Source organism: Mytilus californianus, unplaced genomic scaffold, assembly GCF_021869535.1.
Source record: "Mytilus californianus isolate M0D057914Y unplaced genomic scaffold, xbMytCali1.0.p SCAF_10, whole genome shotgun sequence".
NCBI lineage: Eukaryota > Metazoa > Mollusca > Bivalvia > Mytilida > Mytilidae > Mytilus > Mytilus californianus.
This window is the reverse complement of record NW_026262582.1, coordinates 44,716,817-44,735,924: the sequence shown is the minus strand read 5'-3', so window position 1 is coordinate 44,735,924 and position 19,108 is coordinate 44,716,817. Positions and strand designations below refer to the sequence as shown.

At 31.1% G+C, this 19,108-nt stretch overlaps 1 protein-coding gene across 3 annotated transcripts in view; it reads right to left on the bottom strand.

Moving 5' to 3' along the window:
• The window catches only part of LOC127718208 (alpha-1,6-mannosyl-glycoprotein 4-beta-N-acetylglucosaminyltransferase-like), a 41,021-nt gene extending 22,632 nt beyond the window's left edge, over positions 1-18,389 (bottom strand). The window contains exons 1-6 of one of the 3 annotated variants that reach the window (XR_007989636.1): positions 12,777-13,044; positions 8,923-8,989; positions 5,755-5,869; positions 3,232-3,299; positions 2,129-2,246; positions 998-1,416 (exon numbers count right to left, since the gene is read on the bottom strand). Coding sequence is in view for 2 of the 3 variants with exons in the window: in XM_052224180.1 (XP_052080140.1) it covers positions 3,232-3,299; positions 5,755-5,857 (171 nt within the window). In the remaining variant the exon portion in view is untranslated. Of the gene's footprint in view, positions 1-997; positions 1,417-2,128; positions 2,247-3,231; positions 3,300-5,754; positions 5,870-8,922; positions 8,990-12,776; positions 13,062-18,260 lie in introns of those variants that run through there. The other 2 variants (XM_052224180.1, XM_052224179.1) reach the window with 2 other exon arrangements.
• Positions 18,390-19,108: the final 719 nt, after the last annotated feature.

Genomic DNA, 19,108 nt, shown 5'->3' with positions numbered 1-19,108 from the left:
AAAAAATAGAGAATAATTGGGTGCTGAAATATAAAGAATGGAGAATAATGACTAAAAATTTAAAGAACACAGAATTAAAAAAACCTCCCATCCAGACCCGTATACATAGCTGCATAACTTATTCACGTTTTTCCTATATTCGGAGCTATGTTATGATTATCAATAAAAAAATCTTAACAAAACATAATGTTGAAAGAGAGAAATATTTATTCCTTTATCATAATTTGATAAAATATGCCAGTTTCGTTGAAACTGCTTAGCGCCTTATAAAAACTGATATTTCTTGAATGATCGCCCAAAAGTTTTGTGAGTTTTGAAACCGTATTTGAAAACAACGTATTTCAGTTGTATTAAATAGATAAGGGACATTTTGAACGTCAACTTTACCATTCACAAACTTTCCTATTATATTGTAGTCTGTGCATTCTTTTCTGTTATTATTCTTAGAGCTTATTTCTAATACGGCGCTGTACACTTTGTCCTCTGGGAATATATCTAACCCAGAATTGACAACAATTCTTTTAATAGCTTCAGGTTTGTTGAATACAATTCTAAAGTAATCATCTTTCTTCGGCTTAGATTTGGACCAGAAATATCCAAAGCTGGTATTGTATGCATTTTCAGGTGAATGTTTGGAAAGAAACTTTAAATTTGTCAATACTTTTGCGGGTGGATTATCCCCTTTCGATAATTTTTTTTGAACATTTGCCACGAAAAATCGGTCTTTGATTGACTGTACATGACCCCATTGTGAGGAAGTCATCCCAATATGCTGAAACAGCGTCGGTTTTCTTATTATACGACGAAACTGAAGCATCTGCGTATTAAAATGTAAATAAGTATTATCTGCAGGTTGTTCTTGGTAAAATAAAGCTACCATTTTAGCAAGAGCCTCTAAGTCATGTGTGTGATATAATTTAGCTATCATGCCCAGTTCAGAGAACTCTAAACACGTCCACTCTGCTTTTTGATCGTTGATGAAAGTTTTCATAGCTTTGGTGTATCCTCCAACTGTTATGACGTCATCTTCAAGATGCAAATAAAACTCCGAAAGCTTCGTTTTATATACTTACAACCACAATAGCACAAAATCTATGTTTTGTTTTGCTTTCCACTTGGCCTTAGATTTCGAATGTGATTTACGATGGTGAGTTAGATTTGTCAAACTAGGATACATCCAATCAAAGCTCCCAATTATTTTGATTGTTCCATTTTTAACTTCCTGTGGATACCTATTTACAATTGCTGAAGTCATGTTTGTCCTCCACTCTTGGTCCAGATCCGAAAGCAATATGATGATATACATTTCTCTGAAGTCTTCTCTATTAGCATTTGTAATGAGCGAGCTCAGTGTATTGTAGAGGTAAACAGTGTTCTGTGGTCGCTTGGCCGTTACTATACCTATAGTCAAATATCCTACGAAAGAGATCAATAAAAAAATCATACTTTTTCTATATAGTTGGGCAACATGAAAACCATATTTATATCTTTATTTTTGAAATATCATTTCTCTTAGATATCGTGTATGGAACAGGATCGTAATTGACTTAGTAGATTTATGAATACTTATTATTAAGTCATTTCGTCACCCATTGATCTTTAAAAAAAGTTAGAATACGACATTTACCTAAATACTTATTAACATCATCTTTTTTCCCCTTTTTTTCGTGAAAAAAAGATTCCGTAGACTTACTTATTTCCAATAACCAAAAGGTTCTCATTTAGTTTTGTTTTAATTAATGCCTTTAGGTGCTAGCAAATTAAATTTCAACTAAATATCTATTCTCTATGACAGTAATATAAAATTTATAATATAATGAAATATAAATTTGCATTTATATTTGATAAGATATAAAAGGGTAAAGGATTTTACTTAATTGATTAATATCAATAATTATTGCCTAATGCAACTTATGCAACTTATCAATTTTTATACTTTTTTTCATTTTGCAGATATGTTGTACAATCATAGAACTAAACAAAAGCATTATCACAGACCTCATTTCCTCAATCTACATCCTATCTTTTAGTCTAATTAAAGTTCGCGAAAGAAAACACATTTTAAAAACTCGTTGCACTCTATAGCTAAATAGCAATGTGTGTTTATAAACTTAAAATATACACTTACGTCTATATGTTTCTCCTGGTGATCTTATTAATGTAGCTGTGTCTGTCCAGTTCTGATAAACATTATTCAGATCAAATTGCGGGTATAAAATACGTTTTGGGGAACGTCCAATAACTTCCTATCATGAATTAAACACAAAAATATGCAATAAAATAGTAATCATTTAAATTTACATTTACAATTAGTCCTTACTTTTTAAGGTGATAACAATGATCAGAATACAATTATACATGTTTTACATGTGCAACACAAAGGGTGTCATATGTGTAGCAGGATCTGCTTACCATTCAGGAACAACTGTGTTAGCCCACAGTTTTTGTTGGGGTTTGTGTTGCTAAGTCTTGGTTTTCTGTGTTGTGTTTTGTGTATTGTTGTCTGTCTGTTTGTCTTTTCTTTTTAGCCACGCGTTGTCAGTTTATTTTTGACTTATGAGTTTGAATGTCCCTTCCACTTCGCTTTTATACCGTATATCGTTTTCGTCACGTCGGGTTTTTTTGGCAATTTAATGACAAAATGGGAAAGTAAAATTTTCACTGTGTGGTACTTCTTATTAGAAAAAGAGAGGCGAAAGATACCAGAGGGATATTCAAACGTACAAGTCGAAAATAAACTGGCAACTAGCAAAACGTGACCAAACCAGTATCTTGTCAAAAGCACTAGCATTTGGCAATTGCAGAGTTGAACAAGATGTGCAGAAAGAAACATAATCAAGGTTAAACATGTTAGAAGTAGATGATCACATTTACTCACTACTTCAATAAGGCATTAATACAACAGAGCGGATAGTATAATTTTGTGAGTTCAATTACAGTTCTAGTTTGTGTCAAATGTGAGCTGCATCGGAGAGAAAACGAGCTTATGCTAATGAATAACAATAAATCTATTAACCTATTTCTGGTTGAAAAAATCATTACGGAAAGTTGGCAACTTTTTGAAAATTGAGTTGTTATAAGAACCCTACAAAATAAACCAACACTCATCTTTTATTTAGTATTTTCATGTTACATAATCAATCAAAGTCTTATACATGTACATGTATACGTGCAATTGTAATAGGTCGATTCCTATCGAATGCAGCTCATGTGTTTTTTAAAAAAATTTACCTTTGTTGCTGCTATAGGTCTGATAGATAATTCTTTTCTGTTATTATTCTGATAAAACTGTGCATTATCTGAAGAAAAATAAATAAAAAAGTCAACAAAATAACTTGCTAAAAAATATCAAAAATATATTTAGTAGTTGACCAATCCATACATGGTAAGTTTCTATCCATCTTCTACCGTCGTTTTTTCGTATTAAGAATCAAAGTAAAGGAATAGGTAGTTTGAATATCATTGGTTCCTTATTAAGGTATAATAACGAATTATTTTATTATCATTTGAACAAATAGTTCCTCCCAAACATTGAAAAATATAATAACAAAAATACCAAACTCCAAGGAAAATACAAATCAGAAAGTCCCTTATTAAATGGTAAAATAAAAAGCTCAAACACATCAAACGAAAGGAAAACAACTGTCATATTCCTTACTTGGTTCAGGTATTTCCTTAGGGAGAAAAGGTGGATTAAACTAGGTTTTATAGCTAACTAAACCTCTCACTTGTATGACAGTCCAATAAAATTACATTATATTGACAACAACGTGTGAACAAAACAAACAGACATTATAGGTAAAAATGTCAAAAATAGGGGTACTGCAGTCAACATTGTGTTATTATCACTATGAAAACAAACAAATATGTCAACAAAGAAAAAAAAACTGGCATATAGACAACATGACAAAGCACATAAGCAAAATAGAAAGACAAGAATACAAAAAATGACCACAGCACAACAACACATGCGGGATGCATAAGTACAGAGCCACGCCAAAAGGATATTACCAAAAAAGGACTAAATAGTAAAGGTTTATAATTTACAAAGACAAATAAAGAATACTTTAACACGTGCACATAACTAAGATGATAAACAACTGCAGTACCTAGAATATTTACTTCAAGACCATCATGTATTATTTGTGAAGTTAATACGGAATATTTATCAACAAAGTATTGTCCGATGAACTTTATTTAGAAAAAGGACGAGAAGTGCTTTGATATAATCCTGGTTCATCAAAACTCTGCTCAGACACTGGTGATGTTTTATAAAGTCTTGATAGCAGGTGCAAGTTCTTGAATACCGAATGAGATGGGATATGTATATCCCATATGCAGGTAAAGTAGGTACATTGCTAATTCGGTGGGGGAAATTAATAATTTCAAAATTAAAATCGTCTGGTTTGTCATAGATTCTGGTACTTAGATGAGCGCTTATGTCAAATTTGAGGTATATAAATTAAAATCGTCTGGTTTGTCATAGATCCTGGTACTGAGATGACCGCTTATGTCAAATTTGAGGTATAAGTCTAAAAATGAGGCGGAGGAAGCCGTGTGATACATTCTAGAACAGTACGAGTTCAGATAGAGAAACTCCAGATCACATTTTATCATCATGTGTTCTGGGTCATTGTAACTGATATATATTTTTTTAGAAATAAAATGTTCTGTTTATTAGTTTCACTTAATGTAAGCCTCGTTAAAAATATCACAGATCTCCCCCACTCTGAAGGCCATATTTTTGCAACGGCATGAATGGTGCTAGAGGCCGTCTTAAACTTGCAGTGAGGTTAGTTTGTTTGCTCCCTGTTGAAGGCCTCACTTTGATTGAGATGAAGAACAGCAATAAAAACGCTGTTCCTTTGCTTTTTGTGTGTGTTTTCTTTGTTCATGTACTGATTTTGTGTCATGTATAGATATCCCATATCCTTTGTTTTTCTATTATGGTATTAACTGATATTGGTTCGTGTATGATTTTTATTTAATGGAGTGATCTACATTTGCTTTTTGTTTAGATTATACTCGTACCTTTACTGCTGTTGGTGTCATATTTTGTTATAAAAACCCTACGATACTATATTCCCGAGCTTGTTTTTCCTACCATGATTTCCTTGATAGAGGGTTGCTGCTCACACGGAAGCTATTTAAACCAAGGGTTCCAAATGGTGAAGTTGAAATCACCCCTTCGTAAATTTTACGGACGCCACCAGGAATATCCGTTTCACAGATGATAACGGATATGTTTCTAATGTGACCTACCGCATAAGAATTGTAACTGAGTTTGTACTTACATGAGCAACACGACGGGTGCCACATGTGTAGCAGGATCTGCTTACCCTTCCGGATCACCTGAGATCAACCCCAGTTTTGGTGGGGTTCGTGTTGCTTAGTCTTTAGTTTTCTATGTTGTGTTTTGTATACGATTTTTTTACTGTTTGTCTTTTTGTTTTTTAGCCATGGCGTTGTCAGTTTTTTTTTCGACTCATGAGTTTGAGTGTCCCTCTTATATCTTTCGCCCCTCTTTTGTGATATTGAATTTTGTCATTCGACGATCTAGAATTTTGTATATCCAAGGCTTGGCTTTGCTCATAACTCGCGGCTAAATAATATAACAAAAACAAACGGCAGCACATTATTTTGCATCGAGTTATTATAACTTGTACAGTTCAAACTATACCAGTCGGTCATGTTTTAATTTTCACTACATGGTGCATTAAATGTTATCAATTAGCTTTCGAAACTTATACTTACGTTGAATTTGAATAAAAAACAAAATTGTTTGAAAAACAACTATCACAACCATAACTGTAACTAAGCTCAATATTGTTTGTAAAATATTCTTCCTTTTCTTCATTTTCTCTGATATCTGAAATAATTTGTTTTAAACTACAGAGCAAATGATAGTATAATTCAGTATAATGCCTACATCTGAAAAAGTAAAATAACAAAAAATACCGAACTGCGAGAAAAATACTGAACGGAAAGTCCCTAAGCAAATGGCAAAATCAAAAGCTCAAACACATCAAACGAATGGATAACAAGTGTCATATTCCTGACTTGGTACCGGCATTTTCTTATGTAGAACATTGTGGATTAAACCTGGTTTTATAGCTAGCTAAACCTCTTACTTGTATGACAGTCGCAAAAACGAAAGTTGGTTTAATATAAAAATAATTGTTAACTGATGATGGTAAATCTTTGATATCATCCGTTTGATTCTTATTTACACCTATACATAATTAAGGTGGCTCAAATTTGGAAATATTGTTTCTCAACCTGTTATTTGTTGAACATTGTATTGGTCTCTTTAGATGAGTATTAATTTTGTCGTTTTATTTCTGTGTCATTTATACTCATCCCACATATCATTTACTTATTCACACTTGAACAGAGCATATTGTTTCAAGTTTCGTCGGAATATAAGCCAAAGAGTCTATCCTCGTGTAAAAGTGTAAAATATTTATTTTTCATTTAAAACATGTTTGTAAAACCTAAAGACAGATTGAAAGAATAATGCACCAATGTGTCTGAAAAGGGTCAATGTATTTATAAATATCTAAGAGTTATGCAAATAAAAACAATACAATTCAAACAAAGGGGAATTGAATTGGCATCATTTTTAATTGACAACATAAATCCCCGCGAACCGGTCTGTTATTTGAAATCGTGAAATTTTAACCTCACCAAAAGACACCACTATATAATACCCTTTTCATTTTCGTCTTTTTTTTACACCGGGAATCCAAAATCCGTGGGGAGATACGAATCCCAAGGAGCAATTAGTCGAGACGGCAACATGGTAGGTAAGTAAAATCTGGATCTGATTCCCATTGAGCTTACATATTTTCTTACGGATCACATGAGTCTATGTTAGATGGTTGAATTCGCGTTGTTAAAAAATCGGCTTTCTGAGTAGTGAAATGTGAAAAGTTGCTTGTCTTTTTTCTTTCGACTCTTTTCATATATATACATATTCCGCTCAATAAAATTGAATTCGGCATGTGGAAGATTAAAATATCCTTACTTTGTCCGTAAAACCTAGCTTTGACCGGACACCAAGCGGAAATCTTTGTATGGGCGTAAAAAGAGAACAGACATGGTATCCTTTATTACATATTTCAGTAGGATAGGTGCAATCAAATGGTCACCAAAGTTTGAATCATTTAATTAGAGGAATTACTGTACTGACAGATTCGGGTGTGATTCATTTTCTAGTCATTTAGGAGCGTAGTCAAAATGTTTTATATCGCTCGTTTCTTTATCCCGGACCGTAGGTCGGATCGATTTTTTTTTAATGTAACACATGTATAAAAGCTTACTAGAATATATATTTACAGTTAATTCTTAACCATTCTTGCAAATATAATAAATCTAGTTTGCAGTCTCAAACATTCTAACAATCAAACTTTTAGACATTTTCAATGTTACACTACTGTATCAGATTAGGGTGAAGATTGGGGCCTGTTAAAACGTTTAACCCTGTCACATTCTATATGTGTTTGTCTCAAGTCAGGAGCCTGTAATTTAGTGGTAGTCATTTTTTTGTTGTTTCTCATATTTGTTGATCGTTTATTGTTTTGCATAGTTTGTTCTAATGTTGTACTGTTACACCACTGTCTCAGGTTAGGGGGTGGGTATGGCGCCAAGAAAACTAGTTTAAACCCGCTGCATTTTTATGCACCAGTCCTAAGTCATCTATTGTTCAGTGGTTGTCGTTTGTTGGTGTGGTCCATAAGTGTTTCTCGTTTCTCGTTTTTCATATAGATTAGACCGTTTGTTTTCCTGTTTGAATTGTTTGACACTAGTTAATCTCGGGCCCTTTATAGACTGCTGTTCGGTGTAAGCCAAGGCTCCGTGTTGAAGACCGCACTTTGACCTATAACTGTTTACGTTTTATACATTCGTGACTTGGATGGAGAGTTGTCTCATGGGCACTCATACCGCATCTTCTTTTTTAGAATCATAATGAGGATCATGTTGCTCTGGTAAATCATTCAACTTATTAATCTAGAATTAACGCTTCACGACACATAAAGTAAGATTTTGAATAAACTGGTAGTTTAAAATGCATTTTACTGAGACTATTTATTAGTTAAGTTAGTCTGTTTGAATTATGTGCGTCTGGCATACACAATTTTTAATCCGGTATCTATGATGAGTTTATATTCATATACAGTATACGCCTGGTGATTAAGTTGATTTACAAACAATAAAACAAATCTTTCTCATTTCGGTTGATTATTTTTTATTTCAACAATTGAATTTTATGGGTGGTGTTCAAATTACGTATATAATATCTATTCAATTCCAACGATAAAGGCGTTTTTCAACTGAAATATTTAAATACAATTAATAAACTATCCTTTTTTTAAACGACAGTCATACAAACACATGTAAACAAGTGATTTGTTGCTCAGGTAGTTACTTCTCTAGAAGGACAATTTCGGTGAATACAAAAGAGATGAAGATTTTGTGCGAACATTTGTCAACACCCTTCATTTCATATAAAAAAGTAAAACAACAAAAGTACTGAACTCCAAGGTAATTCAAAAACGGAAAGTCCTTTATAAAATGACGAAATCAAACACATCAAACAAAAAGAAAACAGCTGTCATATTTCTGACTTATTACAGACATATCCTAATAGAACACATATTTAACATTTTTTCGTTAAATTTAACTTATACGATAGAAGAGGATATTTTGTATTCCGGTCTTTGCCTCCGTCTATCTGTTAGTATGTTTTTTTCTGCATTAAGTTTAGGTGGTTGAAACCTGACAATCCTGGTCAATTAAGATACAATAGACCACTCAGCCACCGAGGCTCCACGCACTTGATAGAAATCAAGCGTTAATATATCAAAAAAAAAATAGCATAAAGCATTTCTCCAAATGGATGTATTAGAATATATATCTTACCTATTGACTAATAGAACAATACTTCTAAATTCCAATAGATTAATATGGCTGTCTTTCACTAAATAGACTGCAAAATAATCACAAAATATTATTTTTTAAAGTCAATATTTAAACAAACTGATTCACATTTCACTCAATTAAACATTGTGTTATACGTAAACGTATCTGTTAGCTAACATTTCACTGATGCTTTGACTTTTTTATGGTTATTTTTCATAATTATATAATTTTATTTCGAGTCAGACAAGTGCGTGATGTATTCAAATCTTATTAGTTTAAATAAATCATGATGCCGGAACTTGGCCTTCCAATTGACATTTTTTTAATTAGATAGGAAGGCAAAATGGAACTGTACTAATATTTAAATATTTTTTTAAATGAAGGATGACGGTTATTGATACAGACTACCTTGGAAATTATATTAAGGAATCATTAATTTCTGACTTTGTTCTCATAAATGAATATATTAAATATGCAAAGTCATGAAATTGCACTTCAATGAATTTCTTTGTTTCATGTCTGTCATAATTTTTTTTCGTTGTTTTTCTTTCTTATAAGTTATGCCGTTAAGTTATTCTTTAAACGAACTCGCATTTTTTATGCCGGATCTTTTTATAGCCAACTATACAGTATGGCTTTTCTCATTGCAGATAGTCACTTCATTTGAACGTTGGTAGATAGTTGAAATAGTAATACCACATCTTCTTATTTTTATAATGCATTAGCATCATATTGACTGACCATATTCAATCGTGAATATAATAACTAGAATGAAGCAACAGAAAGAGTTTTTTTTATTAGAAGGTCATTCATTCATAGCCTATATATATATTTTTTTATGAAAATTTAAATGTAACGATTTAATTATTGTCGTAAAGGCATTCGCTATTCTACAAGAACTCTTTTTGATTGAACGCGCAACTATATTCATTGATATTTTTTTCATAATAAGTAAAGTCCTAATGTCATATTTATCAAATATAAGGCCTGTGTATCTGTGTTTAATGTCTTTCTGCACCATAATCAGAATTCGACAATAAATGTCTCTTTAGTGATGCTCGAGGTAGAAAAAATATTTGATAATCTAAAATCTATTTTACAAACGTAGAGCTTATAAATCATAAAGAACAAAAAGTATAGCAAAAGCCGGACATAGAATTAGAGCCTTGCATTAAGAAGATATATTCCTTAATTTATAATAACATGAAATTTTGCCATTTCAATAAACCACTTTCGGGTTATGACCTTCACCGGATAAACGCGTCAATTATGCGCCTTTATGACGTCATTTAACACATAGAGGGTATCGCCTGTATCCCTGCACTATTAACGTTCATCAAGCGTCTTAGTGATCGTAATTGTGTAGGATAAAGTAAAAATAATATTTGTCCCGTAGGTACTTAATCACAATTCCCTAATGATAGCAGTGCTGATTGTCAATTATAAGAATTTAATTATTTGCCAAATAATTCATGCGATATAGTATCATATTTTTCTAACCACTCGCTCAACATGGAAACGGAAGTGACGATGCCCCTAAAAGCATGAATGATGTTCACTAAATCTAAGGTTTTTGACAGAAATGCATCGAACTCGAAAGTTTTCTATTTTTTTTTTTTTTCACACCAATTTTTTAAGATGTTCTGCTAGATAAAAATGAGAATAATTTTTAAATGTCCGATCTGTGTTACCGATTGTATCTGTCGTATCTATGATCGGTAATACGGAGCGGTTAAAGAAGCATTATTTTCCATATTCAAGAAATCACCACAAAAGTCCAATCGTTTTTACTGAGATTATCTTACAGTTCAGTTAAATGTATAATTAAGATTGATAGTAAATAACTGGTAGTTTGAATTGTTTTGAAAAGAATAAAAACGAAATCACGTTAATGTCGCTCGTATTTCAAATCTCACAATTGTTTTTTTTTTTTTTTTTTTTTTTTAAATTATGAAGGCGTATGTACGGTTCAAGGGTTTTATTTAATCTTTTTGATCATAAAGATTTAGGAGTTTTTCAATTGAAATATTTGACACAAAGGTCATTTCTAATAGATCATTTTTAAACAGTAAAAACACATATTTTTTTGCTCAATCAATTTGTATCATGCAACCATAAGAATTATTTCTCGCTAATGAAATTATTTTAGAAAGAAGTTGATATAAACACAATAGAAATACAGATTTTGCTTTTTCTAACACCTTTCTTATGATAAATGCATTCGCGTCTGTCTTTGCTTTCATATTTTTGTCTTTAACGTCCCTAAATATTATTTTTTCTAAACTCATGCGACTTGAGCACTTAAATCAGTATACCATGTATATAATCACATAATAGGGAACATTACATATCCGCTCTTGCGTTAATCTGTCTATTTGAATGTCTTTTCTGGTTTAAGATTTGGTTTAAAACTGAATAAAAGATATATCTCGGATCAATCCAGGCAAATGAATCATACATGATTTGATAAGTTGTTTATCGATATAAGTTGGGTGCATTATATTTCCGGTCTTAGCGCCCGTCTGTCTGTTTACTTGTCTTTTTCTGGTTTAAGATTTGGTTTAAAAATGAAAAAAACAATATTTCGCGGATCGGATGCAATTATATCTATTTAACTACTGGACTCAAAGGAAGTATAACATGCCGTGCACACAGAAATGAGAATCAAGCCTTTCATCTACAAAAATTACTTAAATATAAAATAAGGAGATGTGGTATGATTTTCAATGATACATTATCCAACGGAGTCCAAAAGAAGTGGATTTTAAAAAAAATCCCTTTACACTTAGAGTGCAGAAGGCGGTATCTTTGCCACTTGAAATGTTTTTTTCTCCACTAAAGGGTACTCTATTGAACTCGAGTTCTTGTGGAAATACTTGATCACTTACAAACCTGCAGGATGTTTGCTCCTCTGTTTCAAAATAACAAGCCTTTTTTCATAGATTGTTATAAATGGCTATAAGTAAAGGAACTTAAAAAGCAGAAAAAATGAAAGTTTATGTTCTTGTTTTTGAGACATATTAAAAAAAAATAGGCGGGAAATGATTCTCTCTAGACTTTTCATATATTTAACATTGTCACCTTTTTTCTTTCAAAAACCTTGTAAAAATAACAATGATTTTATAAGATTTTGACTATATGTAATAACATTATGTGAGAAAAACACGTGTTTCTTAACGAGCAAAATTTTATTTTGCACTACTAGGAAAAACTAGAGAGTTCCGAATATCTGACAAAAATCCCAAAACAAGAGAAGCAAACACTCACAAACAAGCGACTTCAAATTTGAAAAAAAACCACATATAATCTTAAATAAGATAATATACTTTCAATGGAATTTAAAAAACGCCAATTAGATAAGTGTGTAGCTAATTTCTTTAAATATTTTGTCGTATTATAAGATAAATATGATTTGATTTCTGACAGTTTTAGTAAACAAAAATAAGAAGAGAAAGTCCAAATGACTTGGATTTACGGAACTATGGGTCACCAAACGGCTTTAGAACATGAACAAATATCCAAGTCCGTATCGACAGCTATAAAAGGCCCATACACGATAAAATGTGAAACAATTCAAATAGAGACACCAACGGCCAGAATAATGAAAAAAAAACGAAAAACGAAAAACGAAAAACAAATATAACAGAATAAGATGAAAAAAAATTTAACTAATCAGATTGGAACGAAACACTAACAAAAAATTAGCATAAGGACAAACTTCCCAAAGATCAGATCTGAGAATAATCGCACTTACTGAAGGTTAGTTTAAACAAATAGCATCATATACATAAAACATTTTTCCTTAGACTAATAAAACATTTCTTTTCAAATGAATATATAAGAAAAAATCTTACCCTTTTCCTAATATTATGATCTCCTTATGTCACTTTTTGAAAATGTTCGAGTTTCACAAAATCATTCTAGAAGAATCACAAGGTGTTGGTTTCTAAGGTCAAATGAATTTGCTTCAATTTTGATAAACTGTTTCACATTTCATTCATTTAAATTTTCTAACGTCAACTTATCTATCCCATAGCATTTAAACAACACTGTGATTTCTTTTTATCAATTCTTTTTTTTAAATTATGTAATTATATATTAAGTCAAGCAAGGTCGCGACTTATTTCAATGTTCTTATCTAATTATATTTAAATAATATGTCAGATTTCTAATTGGTATTCTAACAAACATCAGGCATTCTTCATTAAAGCAATATTCATAAGGATTTAAAGGGAGTGCTATAAAATCATTATGCATGGATAAGCATTATATTGCACATAAATAAAGGCAACTGTAGTATACCGCTGTTCAAAAGTTATAAATTGATTGAGAGAAAACAAATCAGGGCTACAAACTAAAACCAAGGGAAACACATCAAGTATGAGAGGAAAACAACGGAACAACAGAAACACTGAAGTGCAACAAAAACAAACGCCAACATACATAAAGCATAAGATGAAAATAAGTTCGATTTAAGAGAAATTTAAGAACTGTTTTTGTTTGAGGCGTACAAACGAAAGACAGCAATATCTAAATGGGGAATCGCTATCGATTATGATGGTAACAAAGATTCAAATTTATAAAGCTTCAAGTGCAGACAAAATTGATATATTCTTTACCGGCTCCAAAATTATGGAAATATTATAAAAAAAAAATTAGAAATAAAGTGACAAAGCAAATCATAAGCAAATGATAGAAAACGTTATTATGAATAATAAAGTTTTACTGTATTTAGAATATAATTTCAATTTGGCAATTTCCCGCTTTTTTATTCTTATCCATTTATTGCTGAATGTCATATCTGAGACAGAGACACAATTTTATATTTTTCAAAATGATATCAAAACAATAAAACGACACGGCAAGTTATTTAACCTGACCCTGTAAGAGATTGAAGATACCAAGAGGGACTTTTAATTCATCAGTTAAAAAAGCAATTTAATGACAAAAAAATGACGATAAGACAAACAATAACAAATCATTACATATGAACCGAATGATTAACTAACGCAAACGCCACCATAAATTGATGTTGAACTCAGGACATCCGGAAAGGTAGGGGATTGCTGCTCATCGGAGGCAATACATACCAGGTGGTCTTAAACATTTAGTCAATGAAAATAAAACATTTTAAGCTTTGTTTTTCCATAGCATTTCAAACAACAGGTTATAATATGATATATTATGTGAGCTATACAAATAATTGCTACGTTTTAAAGGAGTTAATTATGTGATTATAAAACGCATAAAAAAAGAATTTTTAATCATACCTAACCACTTACTTAATCATTCCATTCAAATAGGCATTCAGTACGATATTTTAAATAGTTTTAAACAAACGTTTTTATGTATTTGAAATTGAAAACCGTTTTAAATCGTGGTTGAATTAATAACATTTATTTATTTATTCATTCTTTTATTCTTTCAAGTGACGCGCATTTTATATTTTGTTTGTGATGTCCTGGAGTGCTGTCGTACATTCATAGGAGGTGTCCGTTGTTATTCTGCGGTTAATATGTTGTAAAGTGCTATTATATTATTTGTTTATGTATTTCTCTGTACTAAGCGTATTTGCGTTTGTTTGTACTGTATTCCTGTCACGAAGTGTTGTCATTTTGGCGGTATTTTTAACATTGCCATATAAGCGGGAGGTTTGGCTAGCCATAAAACCAGGTTTTTACCCACCATTTTTTCTTAACATGTCCTGTACGAAGTCAGGAATATGGCAGTTGTTATCTACAGTCCGTTTCTATGTATGTTGGCGTTTGTTTTTGTTGTAATTCAGTGGTTCTGTTGTTCCGTTGTTCCTCTTATAGTTGGTGTTTCCCTCAGTTTTAGTTTCTCACCTGGATTTGTTTTTGCTTTATCGAACTATGGCTATTGAACAGCGGTATACTGCTGTTGCCATTATTTATACCGTTTTATTTAAAATAAGATAACAAATGGAAAAATTATAGTCTAAATCATATGTAAAAGTCAGTAAAAGACTGTTGGCCTTATCGACAATTCTTGATAAAATTGTTTTACAAATATTTGGTATTATATAGATAATTTCTTTAGTTTTATCAGGTTATTTTTTTTATCTATATATAGACTTATTATATGTTTTGATATCTTATGTATTTAAAATAGAGGGATGCAAGAAGCTACTGAAAGATATTAGTAGCAATTGGTTAAATAGTGACAAAAATTAAAAGATATACTCTTAATGTAAAATTATAGTAAATTAATAAGACAATTATTCGAAACTTCAATGAAAATATGACAGTAGTTAACTATTCGTTTGATGTGGTTGAGCTTTTGATTTTGCCATTTCCTTAGGGACTTTCGGTTTAGAATTTTCCTCGGAGTTCGGTATTTTTGTTATTTTACTTTTTCCCTCCAGGTAATATTTACCTTTACCCCTTTTTGCTATTGCTTTAAGGAACACTTTTCGACGTAATTATGTTTTGTAAATTTGAAATTTGCATGAAAATCTGCGTACCTGTTGTACCATCTTGAAATAATTTAATTTTGGATGTAACGCGTCTTCTGATTGGCTGACGTTGTTTTGTTTATCAGCTCATAGACATAATTTTGTAATGTGACCGTGACGTCATCAACGTTTTTTCATGGTTTACTCCGGTTTATACCTTTATCATGAAAAAATGTGGAATTTTTCTTGAGAACATAATAGACCTTTCTAACCAGTTGAATTATATCATAACTATAAAAAAAAAAAATTAAGTCATAAAATCAACGTTTTCTACTAACTTTTCCTTCACAAATCATAAAATTGAGAATTGCGTCCTCTTATTAATAAACTGGTTAACTCCTTTGCACTTCATTTACATAGCTTGAATCGTCTTATTGAAAGCCAATGACGTGCTGTAAAGTTATCTTGTTAGTTATCACGAAACATGATAGCTTAAAACCGAGAAGTTTATATTTGCGCATTGAAATTGAAAGATAACTTTTGCACTTTAAAAATAAATTATCTTTCAAGGTTACAACAAAAATCATAAATCAACGATCACGAACAATACCACATCCAAATGAAGAACGATGAAACGATACACATTAATTATTCAAACACATATGATCAGACGATCGTGGGTGTCCTTGAAGCCTCATCAATTCTTTTCCCACTGTTGGTAACCATTGTATGCTTATAACAAGTGCAAAGCCGATAAGAAATTTGCATCCGATGAGATTACAATTGAGGAAAAGAAAACAGTTTTGTAGTTGAAAAATGGATCATATTCAGTGTTATTTATGACAAAGATCACACATCTATGACTACAAATTTACTCTTTGGGAACTGTTATTCAATAATTTTTGTGCAAGACGTCAATCTCTATCAGTAAAACCATCGTAGGAAAATCCGAAAATGGTAGATTACTCCATATGCAGATATCGATCTACTCGGAAATTAACAATCAGAAAATTGAAATCATTTCTTTTGTCGTTAAGTTAAGATCTAGTTCGCCAATTTTGTCTTTTTCTTTGATCATGTCAAGATAAGACGGATTCACTATATTTTTTGTATACTGTATTGTTTTCCCCAGTTCAATGGAATAAACTCGTTAACCATTCTACCTCAAAATACAAAACAGCAAGTCGATAAGAAGAGAAGAACATTTCGTATCAATGGAAATACAAATTGCCTATTGAAAATCACATCAACCAATGTGTCAAATGTGTTGACAATAAAAAAAATCAAGCATCTTAAAGATGACGGCTTCGGTTTTGTTTTGTTTAAATGAGAAAATGAAAATAAAGGGTTTTCTTAATAAATTTGTAAGCGTATTAATTAATGATAAATATCCAACTTTGTGCTCATTTTAGGGATACATGTATGATATATATAAAACTTGACAATTCATCATGGCAGAAGCTCAATCTGTTTATGAAACATTTCAAACGCATATATCATTACATTGTGATCAGTTTCCAACGACCTTAAAAATGAATCCAAGGTCAACAGTAAGATTTTTTTTTAGGTTTTCCAACGTCAAATGAATCTCGATTTTGATCAGTCATGCACGATTTTGATTTTCTTTGAAAATGCTGAAATTGTAAATTCTCGATAGAACCATTCAATTCTGTTCAAATGTATAAACAGTCAATTTCTTTTTCATTATAAAATTATAGAAAAAAAATATTTAGCTCAATTTAATCATAAACTTAAAGGGAAGTCACAATGAATTTAAATCATAAAGATTGATAATTTACTCAAGTGTTTAAAAAGATATTTTCAGTTTTTCTCATCCATTACAATGTTAGTCTAATAAAAACCTTGCAATATAATACCCATAATTATTATTGTCAAAATAGTCATTTTAGATCATTTTAGTATTGATTGCATCTTCAATTTATTTATCAGATGTCAAAAGATGCGAAAAATTTCTTACTTACATGTGCCCTCAACTACCAGTAACGTGTCGCAAACGACGTCAGATATGTTACATTTTTGTAACGAAAATTCCGTCCTCTTTTCAATCATTGTGAAAATATAAAATTACTTGCATGATCAACTCAACATGTTCCACGTGTGGAGCAAGAATGGTTTACGATTTGGTGCATCTAATTTACACTATGATACCTTGGTTTCAGTAATTTGAAACGCAAGACGCACGTTTCGTCTACATAGGACTCGATTCAAATTTTTGGAAGAAAAAATCAAATACAAAGTTGAATAGCATTAGAAACCAAAACATCCGAACAGATGTGCAAAAAAACCGGCTATGACATAATGCTGTGGATAAAAAAAATTTCGTAGATTTACACTTTTAATGAACAGTTTTACAGAAGGTTAACATATCAATATTATTTCATGTCAACGCACGAGTGTTGATAAAATTGAAGAACAAAAATTGGTAACAAACATCATAATTTATGTTTTTTTTTTGATAATTTCTTAAGGTATTTAATGTTTACATGTTTTGATAACATATTTGTTTCAAGTGGGATGTAAGGAGCTGCTGACGTTAATTTGTAGCAATTGCTTAGATATTGACAAAAATTAAAAGATATTCTATTCATTTAAATTTTCAGTAAATAAATAAGCAACTATGCAAAAAAATACATATTAATTTCCTTTCAGATGATTTTGACCATAGCAAGGGCAATTTTGTTAAAGAACACGTTAGATTGCCACGCTTTTCTGTTTTATGAAATTGACATTAACAAAAAAGTCTCCGTACCTTGTGAAGTTTTTTCTAGCACTCTGCAATCTGTATCACACGTCTTTACTTCCGTAAATAAAATAAGGAATTTTCCAATGAATATTATAGAACTTCCTTGTCGTTAAACTAATATTAAAAAATATTTCGAAAATTTGATGTCTTATTACTTACACAATTCTTGTTAAGATGTTGGAATGCTTTATTTCTCCTTTCAATAAACTGAGTCACTCAGTTAAAACTTCTGTCTTCACCTAGTTTATATCGTTTTTTAGAAACTCGTTACCGTGATGTAAATGAATCTGTTAAGTTATTTAGAAAATACCTTAAACCCGGATTTTGGATGATTTGTACTTTAAAATTAGCATCAAATGCATTTAATAGCTTTCCATATGCAGACCCTTTCAAGGTTGCAGAAAACATCATCATATCAAACTATAAACGATGAAAAAAAAAACAATAGTAATTAAAACACCCGTTGAGTGCTTATGCCAAATTCAAAACTGATGAAAAGTTTTTAGATTTACCCGTGTTGTTTTGTAAAATAAAAACGGTAACGGTGCCATTTTTTTTTAAATCTAGGCATTTTAAAAAATGACATACCTTGACAGGCATCAGATAAAATGTGAATTTTAAAATATCTAATCATTTTGCATGTTTTGTTAAATTTTGAAATAGTGAAACAAAATAAAACAAATTGCCTATTCCGTTTCAGATAATTTGAAAAACAAGAAGGATATCATTTAGATGCTTTTGACCAAAAACAAATGATTCGGTTAAATTTAGTGTATTATTCATATACCAGTTGGGAAAGTTTGTATATCTATTAAATGTTCTTGTTATTGAACCTACGTTTAGTATGTACTCACTATGCATTTCAGATCGTAACTTTAGAATATTCTTGTATTGATGGCAGGAGGACACATTGCTCTTACAATAAAAGAATTCCTCCTTAGAAAATCTAGATTCTAAACAGATCCATGTATTATAAAGCAGAGAGTGTAGCACCTTCCTAACATGCG